This window comes from Megascapheus bottae, chromosome 3 (assembly GCF_031878675.1).
Source record: "Megascapheus bottae isolate mThoBot1 chromosome 3, mThoBot2.hap1, whole genome shotgun sequence".
In the NCBI taxonomy this organism is placed as follows: Eukaryota; Metazoa; Chordata; class Mammalia; order Rodentia; family Geomyidae; genus Megascapheus; species Megascapheus bottae.
This window is the reverse complement of record NC_143511.1, coordinates 74,405,585-74,419,938: the sequence shown is the minus strand read 5'-3', so window position 1 is coordinate 74,419,938 and position 14,354 is coordinate 74,405,585. Positions and strand designations below refer to the sequence as shown.

Sequence of the window (14,354 nt, the reverse complement as noted above, 5' to 3'; positions counted from 1 at the left end):
TGGCTTAGGACAGCTAAATGAGCTTCCTCCCTCCTCTGCCCTAATCCCCACCTTCACCTTTCCAGAATGCTAGTCCCCATAGTAAAATGGAAATGAGTTGTTATCTGCCTGAAAAAAAAAAGTTAGCACCCATGGCTCACACCCTGTAATCCTAGGAGATCTGAAGGAGTTTTGTTCCAAGCCAGCCCAGGCAGTAACGTCCTGAATCTATTTCCAATTAACAGCCAAAAGGCTGAAAGTGGAGCTGTGATTCAAGTGGTAAAGTGCTAGCCTTGAGAGACGGAGTTAAGTTCAAGCCCCAGTTCTAGCACCAAAAACAAAACAAAAGGACAGAAGGCATGGAGTAGTGGCCTCCCTCTGCCAAAGGCTGATGTAAACGTGACTTCCATTTCCTGTCTGCAATCCACATGCCTCCCCATCCCTCACTTTCACTTCCAGAAGCATCATCACACTCCCTCTAGAGACTGCCATCTTGGCTGGCCTCCAGAAGCAGGGACAGGTAGGTTTTAATTTGCCCCGCCCATTGACTTGATGCATTTTTTTCTCCTCCTTCAGGGACTTTCCTAACTTCCTTCTGAAAATGAAGGATGAGGCACATGAGTGTACTGTATATAAGTATGCTTGAGAAAGCTTTCTCCTTCTACTTCTTCCTTTTTTTTTTTTTTTCCTTAAGCCAAACGTGGTTTCTGTTGTGGGTGGTGCATTCCCTGGCAGGGCAGGGCCAGCTGCCCAGGAGTCTCCAGGGGGAGGTGGTTGGTGAGGAAAGGGGAGGAGAAGACTGGAGTGATTAACTCCAGGGTGAGAACTGCTGGCTGCTCTGCTATTTAATGGGGGGGTCTCTGGCTAGGAAGAACCAGATTCAGCTCCAGTTCAGCAGGAGCATGACTGAGGAGTTGGGCCTGGGCCTTGAAGAAACAGCCAGTGTGGACATGCTGCCGGGAGGCGGAGGCTGTGACAGCGGCAGCAGGCCCATGGCCAGAGCCGGGCTAGAAGCCAGGAGCCACAGGCGGTCCTGGACTCACACCTGCTGCCTGCTCTTGCTTCCCATCCTCACAGGACTCTTCACCTATCTGTTTGTGAGCCAACTCTGGGCCCAAGGAGAGGACTGCGTTCTGGACCAGGTAAATACCCTTGGCTACTTCCTGGGAGATCAGAAGCATGGGGCCAGCAGCAGGCACCACTTTTGCTATGGACAGAGCACAGAGCCAGGGTAGAGCACATTCCTGGCTTAGTCTGGCAAAGGAATTACAGAACTAGAAGACAGGATTTCCAAAAGAAAGGAATTCTCCTTTCCTACATGGAAACTCCTTAAATTTTTTTTTAAATTGAAAAAGATAATTACAGTCTTCCTATATTGATAATCTGGGTACATTTCTTAAAAGAGAAGAAGCTTTTAAACACATAATCATTGAAAAAATTAGAAATTACAGATAAAGCAGTTCATGGGATAACTATTACTGCTCACAAGTCTTTAAAAACGGCAACTATGAACGGGCTGGCTGGCTGAAATTCCATATTATGCTTAATAAGATGAGATTGTTGTAAGTTTTCCTAATGTGTTGTAACTTTTGTGCGTGTGTGAAGGAATGAAGAGCAGCACAACAACACGTGTGACTGTCTTCTGACAGCACATGCGCGCTCTGATTCATTTAAACAACTCTATTTCTGGGGCTTGGAAATGTTATTATTCAATGTTCAACAAAGAACCTTCTGTTTGACCCTAAAATCTTATGGGGACCAGGAGCAACTGGGTCACAAGAAAGATGTAGAGCTCTTGCAAGCAACAGTGATAAGCAAGACCATGCTGGTGTCAGGAGAGAACTTGTGATTCAGAAGGTATGATTCAGAAAATACCCAAGAGCCTAAAGAATGTGACATAAGTCGTGTCCTTCTGAGGGAGAAAAAAATGTTCCTCCAGAAGTCTCATTTTATTTAAGTTTTAAGAATTCAGTTCTAGAGGAAAAAAAACATTTGAATTGAAAACCTATCAGCCATATTGGTCCACTTCCAAGCTGAAAGCCACCATGGCTAATGTGTAATGCCTGCCACCCCATCGGGGTCAACAAACACAATGTGACTCAGCCAGCAGAGAGCTTGGCCATAGGCCAGGGCTTATAAAATGCAGAAATAGGTCCACAACCCGGAAAGACCATTGCTGTTGGAGGTGAAGCTGGGCATGAGAAATCGGACCTGGGCCCCAGGATTCTCCCCAGCCTGGTTCCTATGAGAAGCCCAACCAACAAATGCCTCAGATAATGAAGGTGCTGGGTCTCTCTCCAGGGCCAAGGGAAAGCTGTTCTGGAATGAGGCATTGAGTGGCATTTTCCTGGGCTCTGGAGGGAATTCCAGCGCACAATAGATCCCACTACCCAAAACAGTGTCCACAATCTCCAGGTCACCAGAGAACACATGATCGAGGGAAACAACTTACAGGCAGAGGCTGTTAACAGGCAGGAATCCAGAGAAGAAAGGTGTCAATTGTCTTTGCTCAACTCCACACCTCAGAGCCCTCTGCTCAGCTGACCCATGGGGTCTCCCTAGAGAATGGACAGGAAGGGTTTGTTTGGGGCTCTTTTAACAAAGTTATGGAACTTCTTGATGCAGCAAAATAAAAGGAAGAGGCAATAATTACAGAAGAGTTTAAAATGCACTGATTGATGGAAACTAAGAGAACCAGAGGCATCAGAAGTCAACAGCAGTAGGCCGTCCCTTAGCATAAAGCGTATGTGATGTGTTAGAGCAAACCCAAGGGGGAAAGGAGAGCCTAGAAGAGGAGCCGGCTGATGGATCTGAGAGGAGGGTATAAAAAGACCATCACAGCAACGGAGAAGGGAACATGTAGAACCAGGCAAGGCATACTGGCCACTCTCCTCTATGAACCTTTGAGCTCCTTGACCAGATCCAATGAGAACCTGAGACTTGAAGGGTGTGAGCTTCATCATCCAAGGACAAGCAGTCTGAAGGACAAACAGAATAACCAGGTTGGGGGTGAGAGGAGAATGAGAGATTCAAGGAAGGAAAACCAAGCCAGAGAATGTCTTTTAAATACCTGGATTTGAAACTCAGCTTAGACACAGAGCATAGAAAATGAGGCTCCTAGCTATGTTTCTTTGAGCCCATTCCCTTTTCCATTCTGATGGTTTCATAAGACATCTCATGTGCCTAGAGAATGGCAGAGCTATATGCATATAGCTTCTGGGATCATCACACAGTGCCAAGCACCAAATAACTATCAAGGAAATGATTCTGGGCTCTGAGGAACTTCCAGTCTGATACGTGAGACAAATAAGGAAACGGATTACCCCACATAGAGATGCTATGGAATTCCAGATGCTCTTCTAAGTCAACCACTGGGGTGGAGACAGTCCAGGGCAAGGGTTCGTGGAGGAGCAAAGGTAACTGTGGCAGAAGGCTATGCACAAGATCCAGGTCAAAGAACCCACTAGAGATAAGAGCCACCAAACAACAGTCCACTGGAGGTATAACGAGGCCTTTGAAGGTTATGCAGCCTATCTCCTTTGTTTTATGGGTAGGGAAACTAAGGCAGGAAACATGAAGAGATTTGTCCAAACTTGTAATCAGTGACAGAGCCAAGATATGAAGCCTGATCACCTGCTCTGGGCATGCAGGAATTAAGTTGATGCTGTGCTAGCTCCAGCCAGCCCCATGACTTCTTAACACCAGGACATTCTTCAGCCCATCCTCTATGCCAGCCTCCCAGCCAGTGCTTCCCACGCCATATTTGTTACTCTCAGAGTTTCTCACCCAGGACTCAGGGAATCTTTAGGGTTGCCCATATCTTTCAAAAGAGGAATAAAGACTAGAGAGAAAGCCCAACATGTCCATATTGCAGAAGTACAACTAAAAACAAAAGTATCTCCCAACAAAGGTAGTAGGCAAAGAAGTACTTTTGTGCACGCACACACGCGCGTGCTTGAACTCTAAGTCTCGTGTGTTCAGATTTTTCCACTCAGAGCTGGCATTCTTATCAGTTGAGCCATAGCTCTACTGGCTTTTTTGGTGGTTAATTGGAAATAAGGGTCTCATGGATTCTTCTGCCCAGGCAGGATCTAGACTTCCATCCTCAGATCTCAGCCTCTTTGGTTAGCTAGGATTATAAGTGTAAGCCACTCATTGGCCCCTACCCAAAGAAGTGTTTTTGTTATTAATCCTTAAACCAAGATTTGAAGGGTATCACAGCTAATCAGAGATTATAAAGGCCCAAAAGACTGCCCTTCTATACAGATAAGCAAATGCAACACACACACATGAAGTAGAAAGCCCCAAATGTATCACAGCATACAAAATACCATACTGGTCATTTTATGAAACATCCCCTTATAGGAATATGTGTATTAATGCAAGAATCTCAGAAAGAACTCAGAAGTTGGAAGCGGTACTGTGGCTCAAGTGGTAGAACAGTAACCTTGAGCAAAAGAAGCTCAGGGATAGTGCCTAGGTTCTGAGTTCAAGCTCCAGGACTAGCAAAGGAAAAAAAGTAAAAACCTTAGAAGTTGGAAGTTGGTCACTCTGCCAGCACCCAGAGTGAACTAGGTGGCTGGCTAGAATACAAGGAAAGACAGGAGAAGTTTTAAGAACCCATTCTCTTTTTAGCTTCCAGAATAATTACTTTTGTGAAGGCACAGGTGGTTTTCCCAATGTACAAATGAACCAAAAGGAAGTTTTCCAATATTGTATTCTTACACCATATTTTATGATAGGTATGAGGCTTGTTAGGTTCACATTCCTCATTTTCATCGACAAGGTATTTGTCATTTTATTCCAATACAATAGTAAATGGAAATGAATGCCTTGTCTCAGAGTTTGGCATTATGTATCAGTCAGCTGTATGTCTTTTGAGGTTATGGAGAGGACAAACTTTATTAGAGTATGGCTGTTTCTGTTAGGGGCAGTCATGAACTCACTTAGATATGGCTTTATCACTTCCCTTGTCCCTAATTTCTTATAAATTAGAATCATTGCAATATCTAATATGCACAGGGAGGCTTCTTAGGCTAGGCCAATTAATAAATGCAAAATGCCTGGAGTTCAAAATGGTATGTAGGTATTACATAGTATTATTAAAATAAATCTCTGTAATTGTAAAAGAAAAAAACCATACTCTTGTTATAAAATGTGTGACCCATATAAAAACCACAGTGGCTCATGCCTGTAATCCTAGAGACTCAACAGGCTGAGATCTGAGGATCATTGTTCAAAGCCAGCCTGGGAAGGAAAGTCCTGAGACTCTTACCCCCGATTATCACCAGAAAATCAGAAGTGGCGCTGAGGCTCAAAGTGATAGAGCACTAGCCTTGAGCAAAAGAGCTCAGGGACAGCCCAGGCCCTGAGTTCCAGTCCCACAAACACAAACAACTCCATAAATACAGTGGGAATGAAATATCATTGTCTCTTTAGATTTGCACAGATATGCATCTTGGAAAGCTCCTAAGTCTAACACTCAAACTTAGTCTGTATCCTGGCCTGCCCATTTGGTAGCATGTTACTCATCTCCAGAGCCTTGGCTTGTTTATGTATGGAGGTAATTAGAAAGAAGATATTCAAGGTGTATGGCAGGGGTGGGGATTAGTAAACAGGAGTGATTGCATCATTGTGACCAGGGAACTTCCCTGCTCGGGGAAAATTACATCACCAAGGATAACTTCTCCACCTGCTGTGGAATCTGCCATCACCAGGCCAGAGCAGGTTTGGATATTTTAGGGCTGCGTGGTGCCTCCTTCACCATTCCAGTCTTTCCCTGCTGTTATAACCCAGCCCTCCCCCAGCATCCATTCTTTATCCCCATTACATTTGACTATAGCCTGGGCATCTCTTAGGCCATTCAGTGGCTTTCACTTCCCCTCCTAAGGGTGCATAGCCACTCTGGCCTATGGGTCTTCTAAAGTTGGCCTTTTATTTTCACTGGATGTAGATCCTGCCCTGGCAGAAAATGGGCTTCCTGCCTAGGACTGTACCACTAGTATTTTGTTGTATTTGTTTGGTACTACTTCTGGGGCTTGAACTCAGGGTCTTGCACTCTCAGTCAGATTTTTACTGACCCTCTACCACTTGAGTCATACCTCCTTTCTGGGTTTTGGCTGGTTAATTGGGGATAAGTATCTGTAGGATTTGTCTTCCAGAGCTGGCTCCAAATCACAATGCTTAGATCTCAGCCTCCTGAGTAGCTAGTACTAAAAGCATGTCACACTAGGCCCCAACCTACTACTGACTTTGGCCCTCCCTTGAAGGTCAGACTTCTAGAGTCATCTGCACACACTCTTCCCACATTCCTTAGTTCCCTCTGGTCTCACTTCCACTCCTTGCTGAAAATCCCTGCAGAACTCCTGGCCTCTACTCCTTGCACTCCTTCCCCCCCTCCGTTGCCTCCTCATGCTCTCAAGATCCACCCTGGTCTCTACCCAGACCACAAAGATCCTTCTGTGGTGCCAGCTCATACCTCAGAGTCACAGACTTACCCAACCTTAACACAGCGGTGACCATTTGACAGTTGTTATCTGCCAGACACCAGGCTCAGTTCTTCATGTTTATGGTTCTGAGAACAGTAAATAAAATGAGCCCTATGAAGGGCTTAGCAGATATCTGGCACATCCTCATGTCTGTTAGTATCATTACGCACATCTACCCACCTCAGCAAATGCTGACATCATTTCAGCAAGGGACATGCTCTATTATTCCCATTTTAGAGATAATGAAACAGATTCAGAGTTCAGCCATTTGCCCAAAGTATCTTCTGGATAGAGAAATGAATAAAGGGATGAAAGGGGTATCAGATTTCCCTGAGCCATGGACTCATTGTCTCCAAAAAATGATTCGTTAAGACACTTTATATAACATCCTGGGAAGATTTCTATGAGATATTCATAAAGCTTATTGCCAAAGGGTTAATGGTCTACAGACAATATTTTTCTACTCACTCCACCTTGGACAAACCTCCTTCATATCTCACTCAAGTTGTTTCCTCTTTTGGAAAGAACACAAAGGCAGTAATCCTTTTTCAAGGTTTTCTAGAAACAGAGAGAAAGCCTAGACGAAAGCATTCTGTGTACACTGTAGAACGTTGATGTCTCAGTGGAGCTGACCCCGCTGTAACCTCAGGAAACCCCACACAGAGAAGAAGAGAAGCCAGCTCCTGCCCAGGTCTGGCTGTGAGCAAAGGACAGGTTGGTCAGCAGCAGAGCAGGCACACTGGAAATGCAGAGGCAAGGAGGGCAGGGAAGCTTGTGTGGGAACCCCAGATGTCCACAGCTGCACATCTGGTCACCTGTTATTCACACATCCACAATCACCATGGCAGCTCACCACACTTCTGCAGCCTCACCTGGTGGTGTCCAGATGTAGAATCAAATGGGCTGCACAAAGCTTCCTCCCCTACCAGCCTCCTTTGTGAAATGCTGCAGCGTGGAGCTGCAACAGGAAAGCTTAGTTCCATTCCCTAAACCCTTTTATCCAGCATCCCACCATTGGGTGGGAGTGGGTAACTGTGTGGGTGGGTATGTTTGCAGAAATAGGGAGGATACTCAACGCATACAAGTAATCCTATAGCCTGTGGTTGTCAATCGAGCAGAAATATATGGAAGCCTTCAGTTTACAATTGAAGCTATAAAGACCAAAAAGAGGAACTTTCTAACTAACAATACATTCCACAAGTGATTACTGGGCCCAAAAGAAAGAAGGAAATGAACTGGATTAGCTACTTTCTATGTGTGGCCTTTCTGGAGTCTTGGGAGAAGTTTAACTGACAGACCAGAATTTGAGCATTGGGAAATAACAGAGCTAGGATTTCCAAAATTGCTTCTCTCCATGCCAGACTCAATGTAGCGCGGAAAATCCAGGACATCTCAAAAGATGATGAAATAAAATGACCTGGGAATAAAATATATGCAGATGAATTCATACAGGGAGGAGGAAAAGGAAGAGGCAAAGAGGCAAATGTCTGCATGTTTCTTTTCAAAGTGCCAGAGGATGTTATGGGCCATAAAACATTTATGCCTTGGCAATTGCAGGATTTATGACAGCAAAAAATGAATCTGACTTCCTGTTTATGAATACACATAGGGACCGACTACAGAACATGGGAAGAGAAAGGCCAAGTGGATCATTATTTACAATAGACTTCTGGGGGTTTTCTGAGGAAATGCCAAGCAAACTCAAGACCATCTCTCCTTGTGTTCTTTCATCTGTTGCACTCCTTTTGTAAATGTTTAGGGAGCTTCTGATATGGCCAGGAACTCTACTAGGTCCAAAGGTTCAGATCCCGGGCCTTCTATTTACCTTTAACCTTGAGCAGTAGCGTACTATCTTTAAGATCCCATGACCAGCTCTAATTAAAAAAAAAGCAAACGATGATAATGGCCCTCCTTTTGAAGCAGCTAGAACAACCAATGGGCTGTTTCTCCACTCTCCCTTAAGAAACAAAAAATCAGCAAAATTGTTGATATGCAGAAAGTATTCAGCAATTAAGTTTAGATTGTCCAACCATTGTACAGTTCAAAATATCTTCATTCAATAGCAGTGAATCTTACAGTTTGCCCCTGTTCTTTCAGGCTTCTGTACTCTTGCCCAAGCTGTAGGCCTTTTGTGGAATGGTCATTAATTCTTTTATCACCTGGTGAACGTCTATATAATGAGATTCAGTGCAGGGAAATTTCCCTGGGTTCTCCCTCTTCTAGACAAGGCCTCTGAACCTTGGATTTGCTCCATGTTTCCATGTGTAGAAGTGCTAATACTTATTTTCCACCTGGACAAATCAGGAGCTTGTCCCAAAGTGATAAGGCACCATGGCTTCAGAAGACACAGTGACTTAGGACTCAGCATTCTGGAATGACTCGGCCTGAGTTAAAAGCCACTATTACATAGGATCTAAAATGACCACAAACTTGGACTGCAGGGAAATTAGGATTGCAGCCCACAAACTTAGGTTGCATGGAAACAAGGGGGGGGGGGAGATGAGCGTGATGGCAGGGAGAGCAAGACCACTATTTCTTTTCTGTGTCATCTCTTTTCATGAATTGTTCCAACTTTCAAATCAGAATGGGGAAAAAATAAAATAAATCAGTTGTCCTTACTTGTTCAAGCAACAGACGCAATGAAAAACAGTGCTAAAGTCCCCTAGAATAGAATAGGAAAATCTTTCGATAAAGAATTAGAAAACTGAAGTTCTGAGATAAGTGTAAGAGAGATAACGGCCAGTGGGAGTTCTGGAAGAGGAAAGTTGAGAGTTGAGTGCAAGATTCTCACAAAGCAAAGTGTTTTCATGCCACTTCTTTCACAGCTGAGGAAGGGTCCAGGATGAGCCCTCGATGTTACGGGCATGCTGTGGGTAGCTTTGTGGTGTTGGGACCAACAGGTGATCTGACCTATATCTTTCCTTTCAACAGATCCCAAAAGAAAAGGAGTTTTTACCTTCACATCAGCGAGCTTGTAAGTGAGTCTACCATGGCCTTTTTTATTGTGGGTAACAACAATATTTCTAGTAGTTATTAGAATTTTGGATAACTTATCCAAAATCCTGGGGCCAAGATCCATTTGTACTTAAGACTCTTTCTCTGGAGTCTCCCCTGTTCCCAAGGGCTACAGGCATCAAATGCCATTCCAAAATCCACACCGAGACTAGTGAGACTAGACCCAGCAGGAAGAGCTCCAAGCATACCACCACCACAGGTGCCATCCAACTCCCCAGAATGCCATCTTCACTCCAATCACCCCTTCCCATACAAAGTGCATTTGTCCTTTGGTTTCAGACATACTGCCATCCAGAGCTGATGGAGGCAAGCCCAGAGCACACCTGACAGGTAAGCCTTCTTGGGTTTTCTTACAAACCATAGGCCATAGTTGTGAGAGTTCTTTCTGTACAGTAATCAAAACTCACTCTAAGGGCTTCTGATTTGAGCCCACAGCCCTTGGTAACAGACCTTCTCAACCAGAGATTTTTTTTGGATTTTTTGAATGTGTTCATCTACTGGGAAGGCACCAAATGGTCTATGTGTCTTAGGCACTTTCTCCCTGATTATATCAAGCTTCTTCTTTTCTCTCCTGCCCATCTGTTGCATTAAAATACCCAGTTACTCCAAAATGACTTGCCTTACTCTTGGAGCACTAAATCATTCTGAATTGAGTTCCACATGAAAGTAGTTCCTTGAGTTGTCCATGTTTAACCATTTTATCTGTGCCAGGGCAAGACAGTTCACTGGATATTTGTAATCAAGATGTTTCTAAAAAAATTTCTATGGTGGGGCCAGGAGTGTGGCCTAGTGGTAGCTTGCTTGCCTAGCATGCACGAAGCCCTGGGTTCAATTCCCCGAAACCACTTACACAGAAAAATCTGGAAGTGGCACTGTGGCTCAAGTGAAGAGTGCTAGCTTTGAGCAAAAGGTGTCCAAGGACAGTAACCAGGCCCTGAGTTTTGTCCTTGGCAAAAAAGAAAAGAATTTCCATGAATGGGAATCACAAGTGACACTAGCTGCTAGTTTTGCAAATCTGACTTGGAAGTTCTAGGTTCCTCACATCTAGAGTTTTGATCTCTGACACTCCAGAAGACAGAGAAAGACAGTACAGAAATTTATATTAAATCAACTGAAGAGAACTGAAAGGTGTGGCTCAAGTGACAGAGCACCAACCAAGCAGCCAAGCAAGTAGGCTAAGTCAGCACGAGTCCCTGAATACACACCCAAGTACTTCACAAAGACAGACAGAAAGGGAGGAAGGAAGGAAGGGAGGAAGGAAGGAAGGAAGGAAGGAAGGAAGGAAGGAAGGAAGGAAGGAAGGAAGGAAGGAAGGAAGGAAGGAAGGAAAGGAGGGAGGGAGAGAGGAAGGAATTCTGAACGGCCATGCTCTGGAAACCCAAACTCAAGTTACCAGGAAACAAGGCCCTCTGTGAGCTTTTATAATCATGATGGAGAGGAAATGGTGGGGGAAGGGGTTTTTGGGGTGTCACCTGCTTTGTAGGTGGACAACTAAGGGGTAATGAAGAGCTCTTCTGTAAGAGTCAGAAGTTATCTTTCACAAGGCGAAGAAATCTGGCAGGATTCAGGTATGACCAAATGCTTAACTTGCTCAGTGGTAAAAGCCAGAGGTCTAGCAAGCCTAATGTGTGTTCCCAGAGTTTTATCTACTAATTGCAAAAAGGCTGTATTGGATTTAGAGGGTGCTGTTAAAGGACGATGAAAAAGAAGTAAAGATTGGCCTAAGATAACTTCTACTTCTTGGTCTTGCACATTCCATCTCTTTAGTCATAACGCTCCATCAAAAAAGGTAACGTAGCACACGCCACGAATACAGATGTCACTTAGGACTTCAATTCACAATGTTTTTTTGCCCAGAATCAAAGGGCTCAGGGAGAACTCAGAACTATTCAATCATAGAGATCAACCTCAGAGAGGTGAAATCATTTTGCCCAGGGAGAATACACAAAATGTCACTCTCGGAGCCAACATATACACCTAGCTATCCTTCTCTCATTCCTCCCAGAAGGTCCTAGGTGGCTGTTGGTTGTTTATTCATTTTTTTTAAATAACACAACACTCTATTAAGGTCCACAGGTTCTCCTAAGAACCAATTAACCACTCTTTTATTTTTGCAGTTATAAAACAACCTCCCACACATCCCTCGAAAAATCAGTTACAGGCCATGCACTGGGAACATGAGCTGGGCTTGGCTTTCACCAAAAACCGGATGAATTACACCAACAAATTCTTGGTGGTCCCAGAATCCGGAGACTACTTCATTTACACCCAGATCACTTTCCGAGGGACCTCTGTGGAGTGTGGTGACATGGGAAAAAGAAAACAAAGTAAGCCAGATTCCATTATCGTGGTCATCACCAAAGTAACAGACAGGTACCCTGAGCCCTCCCAGCTCCTCATGGGGACCAAGTCTGTGTGTGAAATAAGTGGCAACTGGTTCCAGCCTCTCTACCTCGGAGCCATGTTCTCCTTACAAGAAGGGGACAAACTGATGGTGAATGTCAGTGACATCTCTTTGGTGGATTACACGAGAGAAGATAAAACCTTCTTTGGAGCCTTCTTGTTATAGGGCCAAAGCACATGATTGTGAAAAAGCACCCTGCCTTCTAGTCCCGTTTTCTTTCTATATATATATATAATTCTTGGAGTTAAGGTTGGGGGCATTCTATACAGCCAAGAGGTTAGCCATGGAATTTAGGAACCCAAAGTTTGCCCTCTGTGTGCCTTCCTGGTGAGAATATGAATTGGAAACAAAGAAGAAAAGAGCAAATATTGTGGTTCCTGGAGGAGTGTTGAGCTTTTTAAACACTTAAATATTACTCATCAAAAGAACAGATGAGCGACTCCGGTCAGAATTTAAAGAATATTTCTAGTCTTCCAGCTATATATCTGTCACTAGTAGTCACATCCTGACTGAATTTGATCACAAACTTACTCTAGCTCAACAGCTTTGGACAACATCCAAAGAAATTCCAAGGTAGGGAAAATGTCAGCCCTTCAGAGGCCAGTACTTTATCAGTATTCTCACAGACTTTCATGCCAGTCCTAAAAGAAAATGAAAACAGAGCTGCTATTTCTTATGGACATTCTCCCAAAAGGAAGTGGTTTTCATGCCATATGTGGCTACCTTTTCTTAGATTAAATATACAAGTATCCGAATATACAAGTATGGATTCCACAAGTATGTCAAAAATGCAGTAATAGCATATTTGCTATTGTCAGCACAGCATTCCTGAATACTTGTAATGTCCTGAGTACTCATTAACTTAGAAGACACCACGAAGAACACATCTATCTACTCACAACTTATATAAATACTACTAGATGCCGCCTGGTCAAATTCAATCAACATACTTCAAAGATAACTGGGAGTCCTGGAAAAAAATTCATCCAAAAAAATGTCATTTCTGGCATTGCCCTTTGTAAGATATCCAGCTGAATAATGCCACCCGAGAAATCTGAAGACAGATTTCTAGCAAATGAGAGCAACTCTACAACAAATTTGACTGATGCCAAGAGACAATGGATTTATTCTCTGGGAAGAAAACCAAGATATCAACCAAATGATACAGAGACATTTATTCTGATTTGAGAATTCATTTGTAGCTTTATATGCACAGTATTATGTGGGTATTTTTCATGGGGACCAGCTAATTTTTCCAGCCAAGGTCACTTTAAGAAAGACATTGAGGTCTGTGCAGAGCAGAAGATGTGAGTGTGTATGCCGGGGAGGGGGGGAGCTTTGTTTTCTCAGTCCTTGTAGATTCCAGCAGGAATCTACCAATTTGTTTTCCAGTATGAGATGAGTTCACTGAAATGAAATGGCTTAGCTTCCTACATTTTATGTAAGAAGTTAACTTTCTACCTTCCATGAGGGCATTTGAGTATGTCATGTCCAGTTACCCCCAGCACCAAGGGGGTGGGGTGATGTGGACTTTGAACATAGTGACTGACAAAGCAGCAGAATTGAATCAATACTTGTTGGATAATAATTCAGTGGAAATTAATTTCTAGGTTGTCAATTGAAAAGGCCACCTCAAAACATACTAAATGAGTTAAATGATCTAGGCTGCCTTCTTGCCTTCAGCTTTCCACAGCCAGCCCAGGCTTCTGTGAGAGCAGGGAGAAAGAGGGTGTGGCCACCTCCACCTGTGTCACCAAAGTCTTCATAAAGAAGGTGAAAGAAGGTGGATGCCCCCTCTAGATGACCACAGGGAAAGGCATCTCAGAAGAAGGGATTACCCTTTGCTAAGAAGAAAGAAAAGGCTCTCGTTCACTCCATCTGGTTTGACACAAGCATATTGCCTCCACCACTGAGAACAGCTTTGTCACCAAAACTAGTCTGAATCCACCATAAGAGCTAACATCCCAGTTGGTCAGGTGCTCTGTCTGCACCTGTCAGACACCGCAGTGCAAGAGAGCATCAAGAAACAAGGATTTGTACAGACAAGGCTGGGAGATGGGCGTCCCTTCTCTACCACTAAAGGGAAAATTGTGTCAATAACCTCCAAATCAGCCCCTGAGGGCATCTGGTTGATTGGCATGTTTATCCAACACAAGAAAAAATGTACCAGAAGTTTTCACTGTTGGCTTTGTTCCATCCTTAACAATATTCCTTTACTATTCAAAAGAGTGCAGCCAACATTCCTACCAGGACAGTGCTCTTTTGAGAATCCTAAGAACTTCTATTTCCAAGGCAAAATTAGTATAGCATTTCTTTTTTACTGGGTGGAAAAATTCTTTTTAAGGACATGTGAGGATTCCCCTGAAAGGGGTTGCTGGGGTATCATTCAAGGATTCTGGCAGGAAGGAACATGCTTTATAAAATAGCTAATTTAGGGAGGAAATGCTTTATTGATTAGATGTCTCAGA

At 43.7% G+C, this 14,354-nt stretch overlaps 1 protein-coding gene across 1 annotated transcript; it reads left to right on the top strand.

Moving 5' to 3' along the window:
• The first annotated feature begins 766 nt into the window (after positions 1–766).
• Tnfsf15 (TNF superfamily member 15) lies at positions 767–12,154 on the top strand. The gene is made up of 4 exons (XM_090329187.1): positions 767–1,121; positions 9,399–9,441; positions 9,762–9,812; positions 11,600–12,154. The coding sequence occupies exons 1-4, from the start codon at positions 828–830 to the stop codon at positions 12,049–12,051; spliced, it is 840 nt and encodes a 279-aa protein (XP_090185313.1). The 5' UTR covers positions 767–827; the 3' UTR covers positions 12,052–12,154.
• Positions 12,155–14,354: the final 2,200 nt, after the last annotated feature.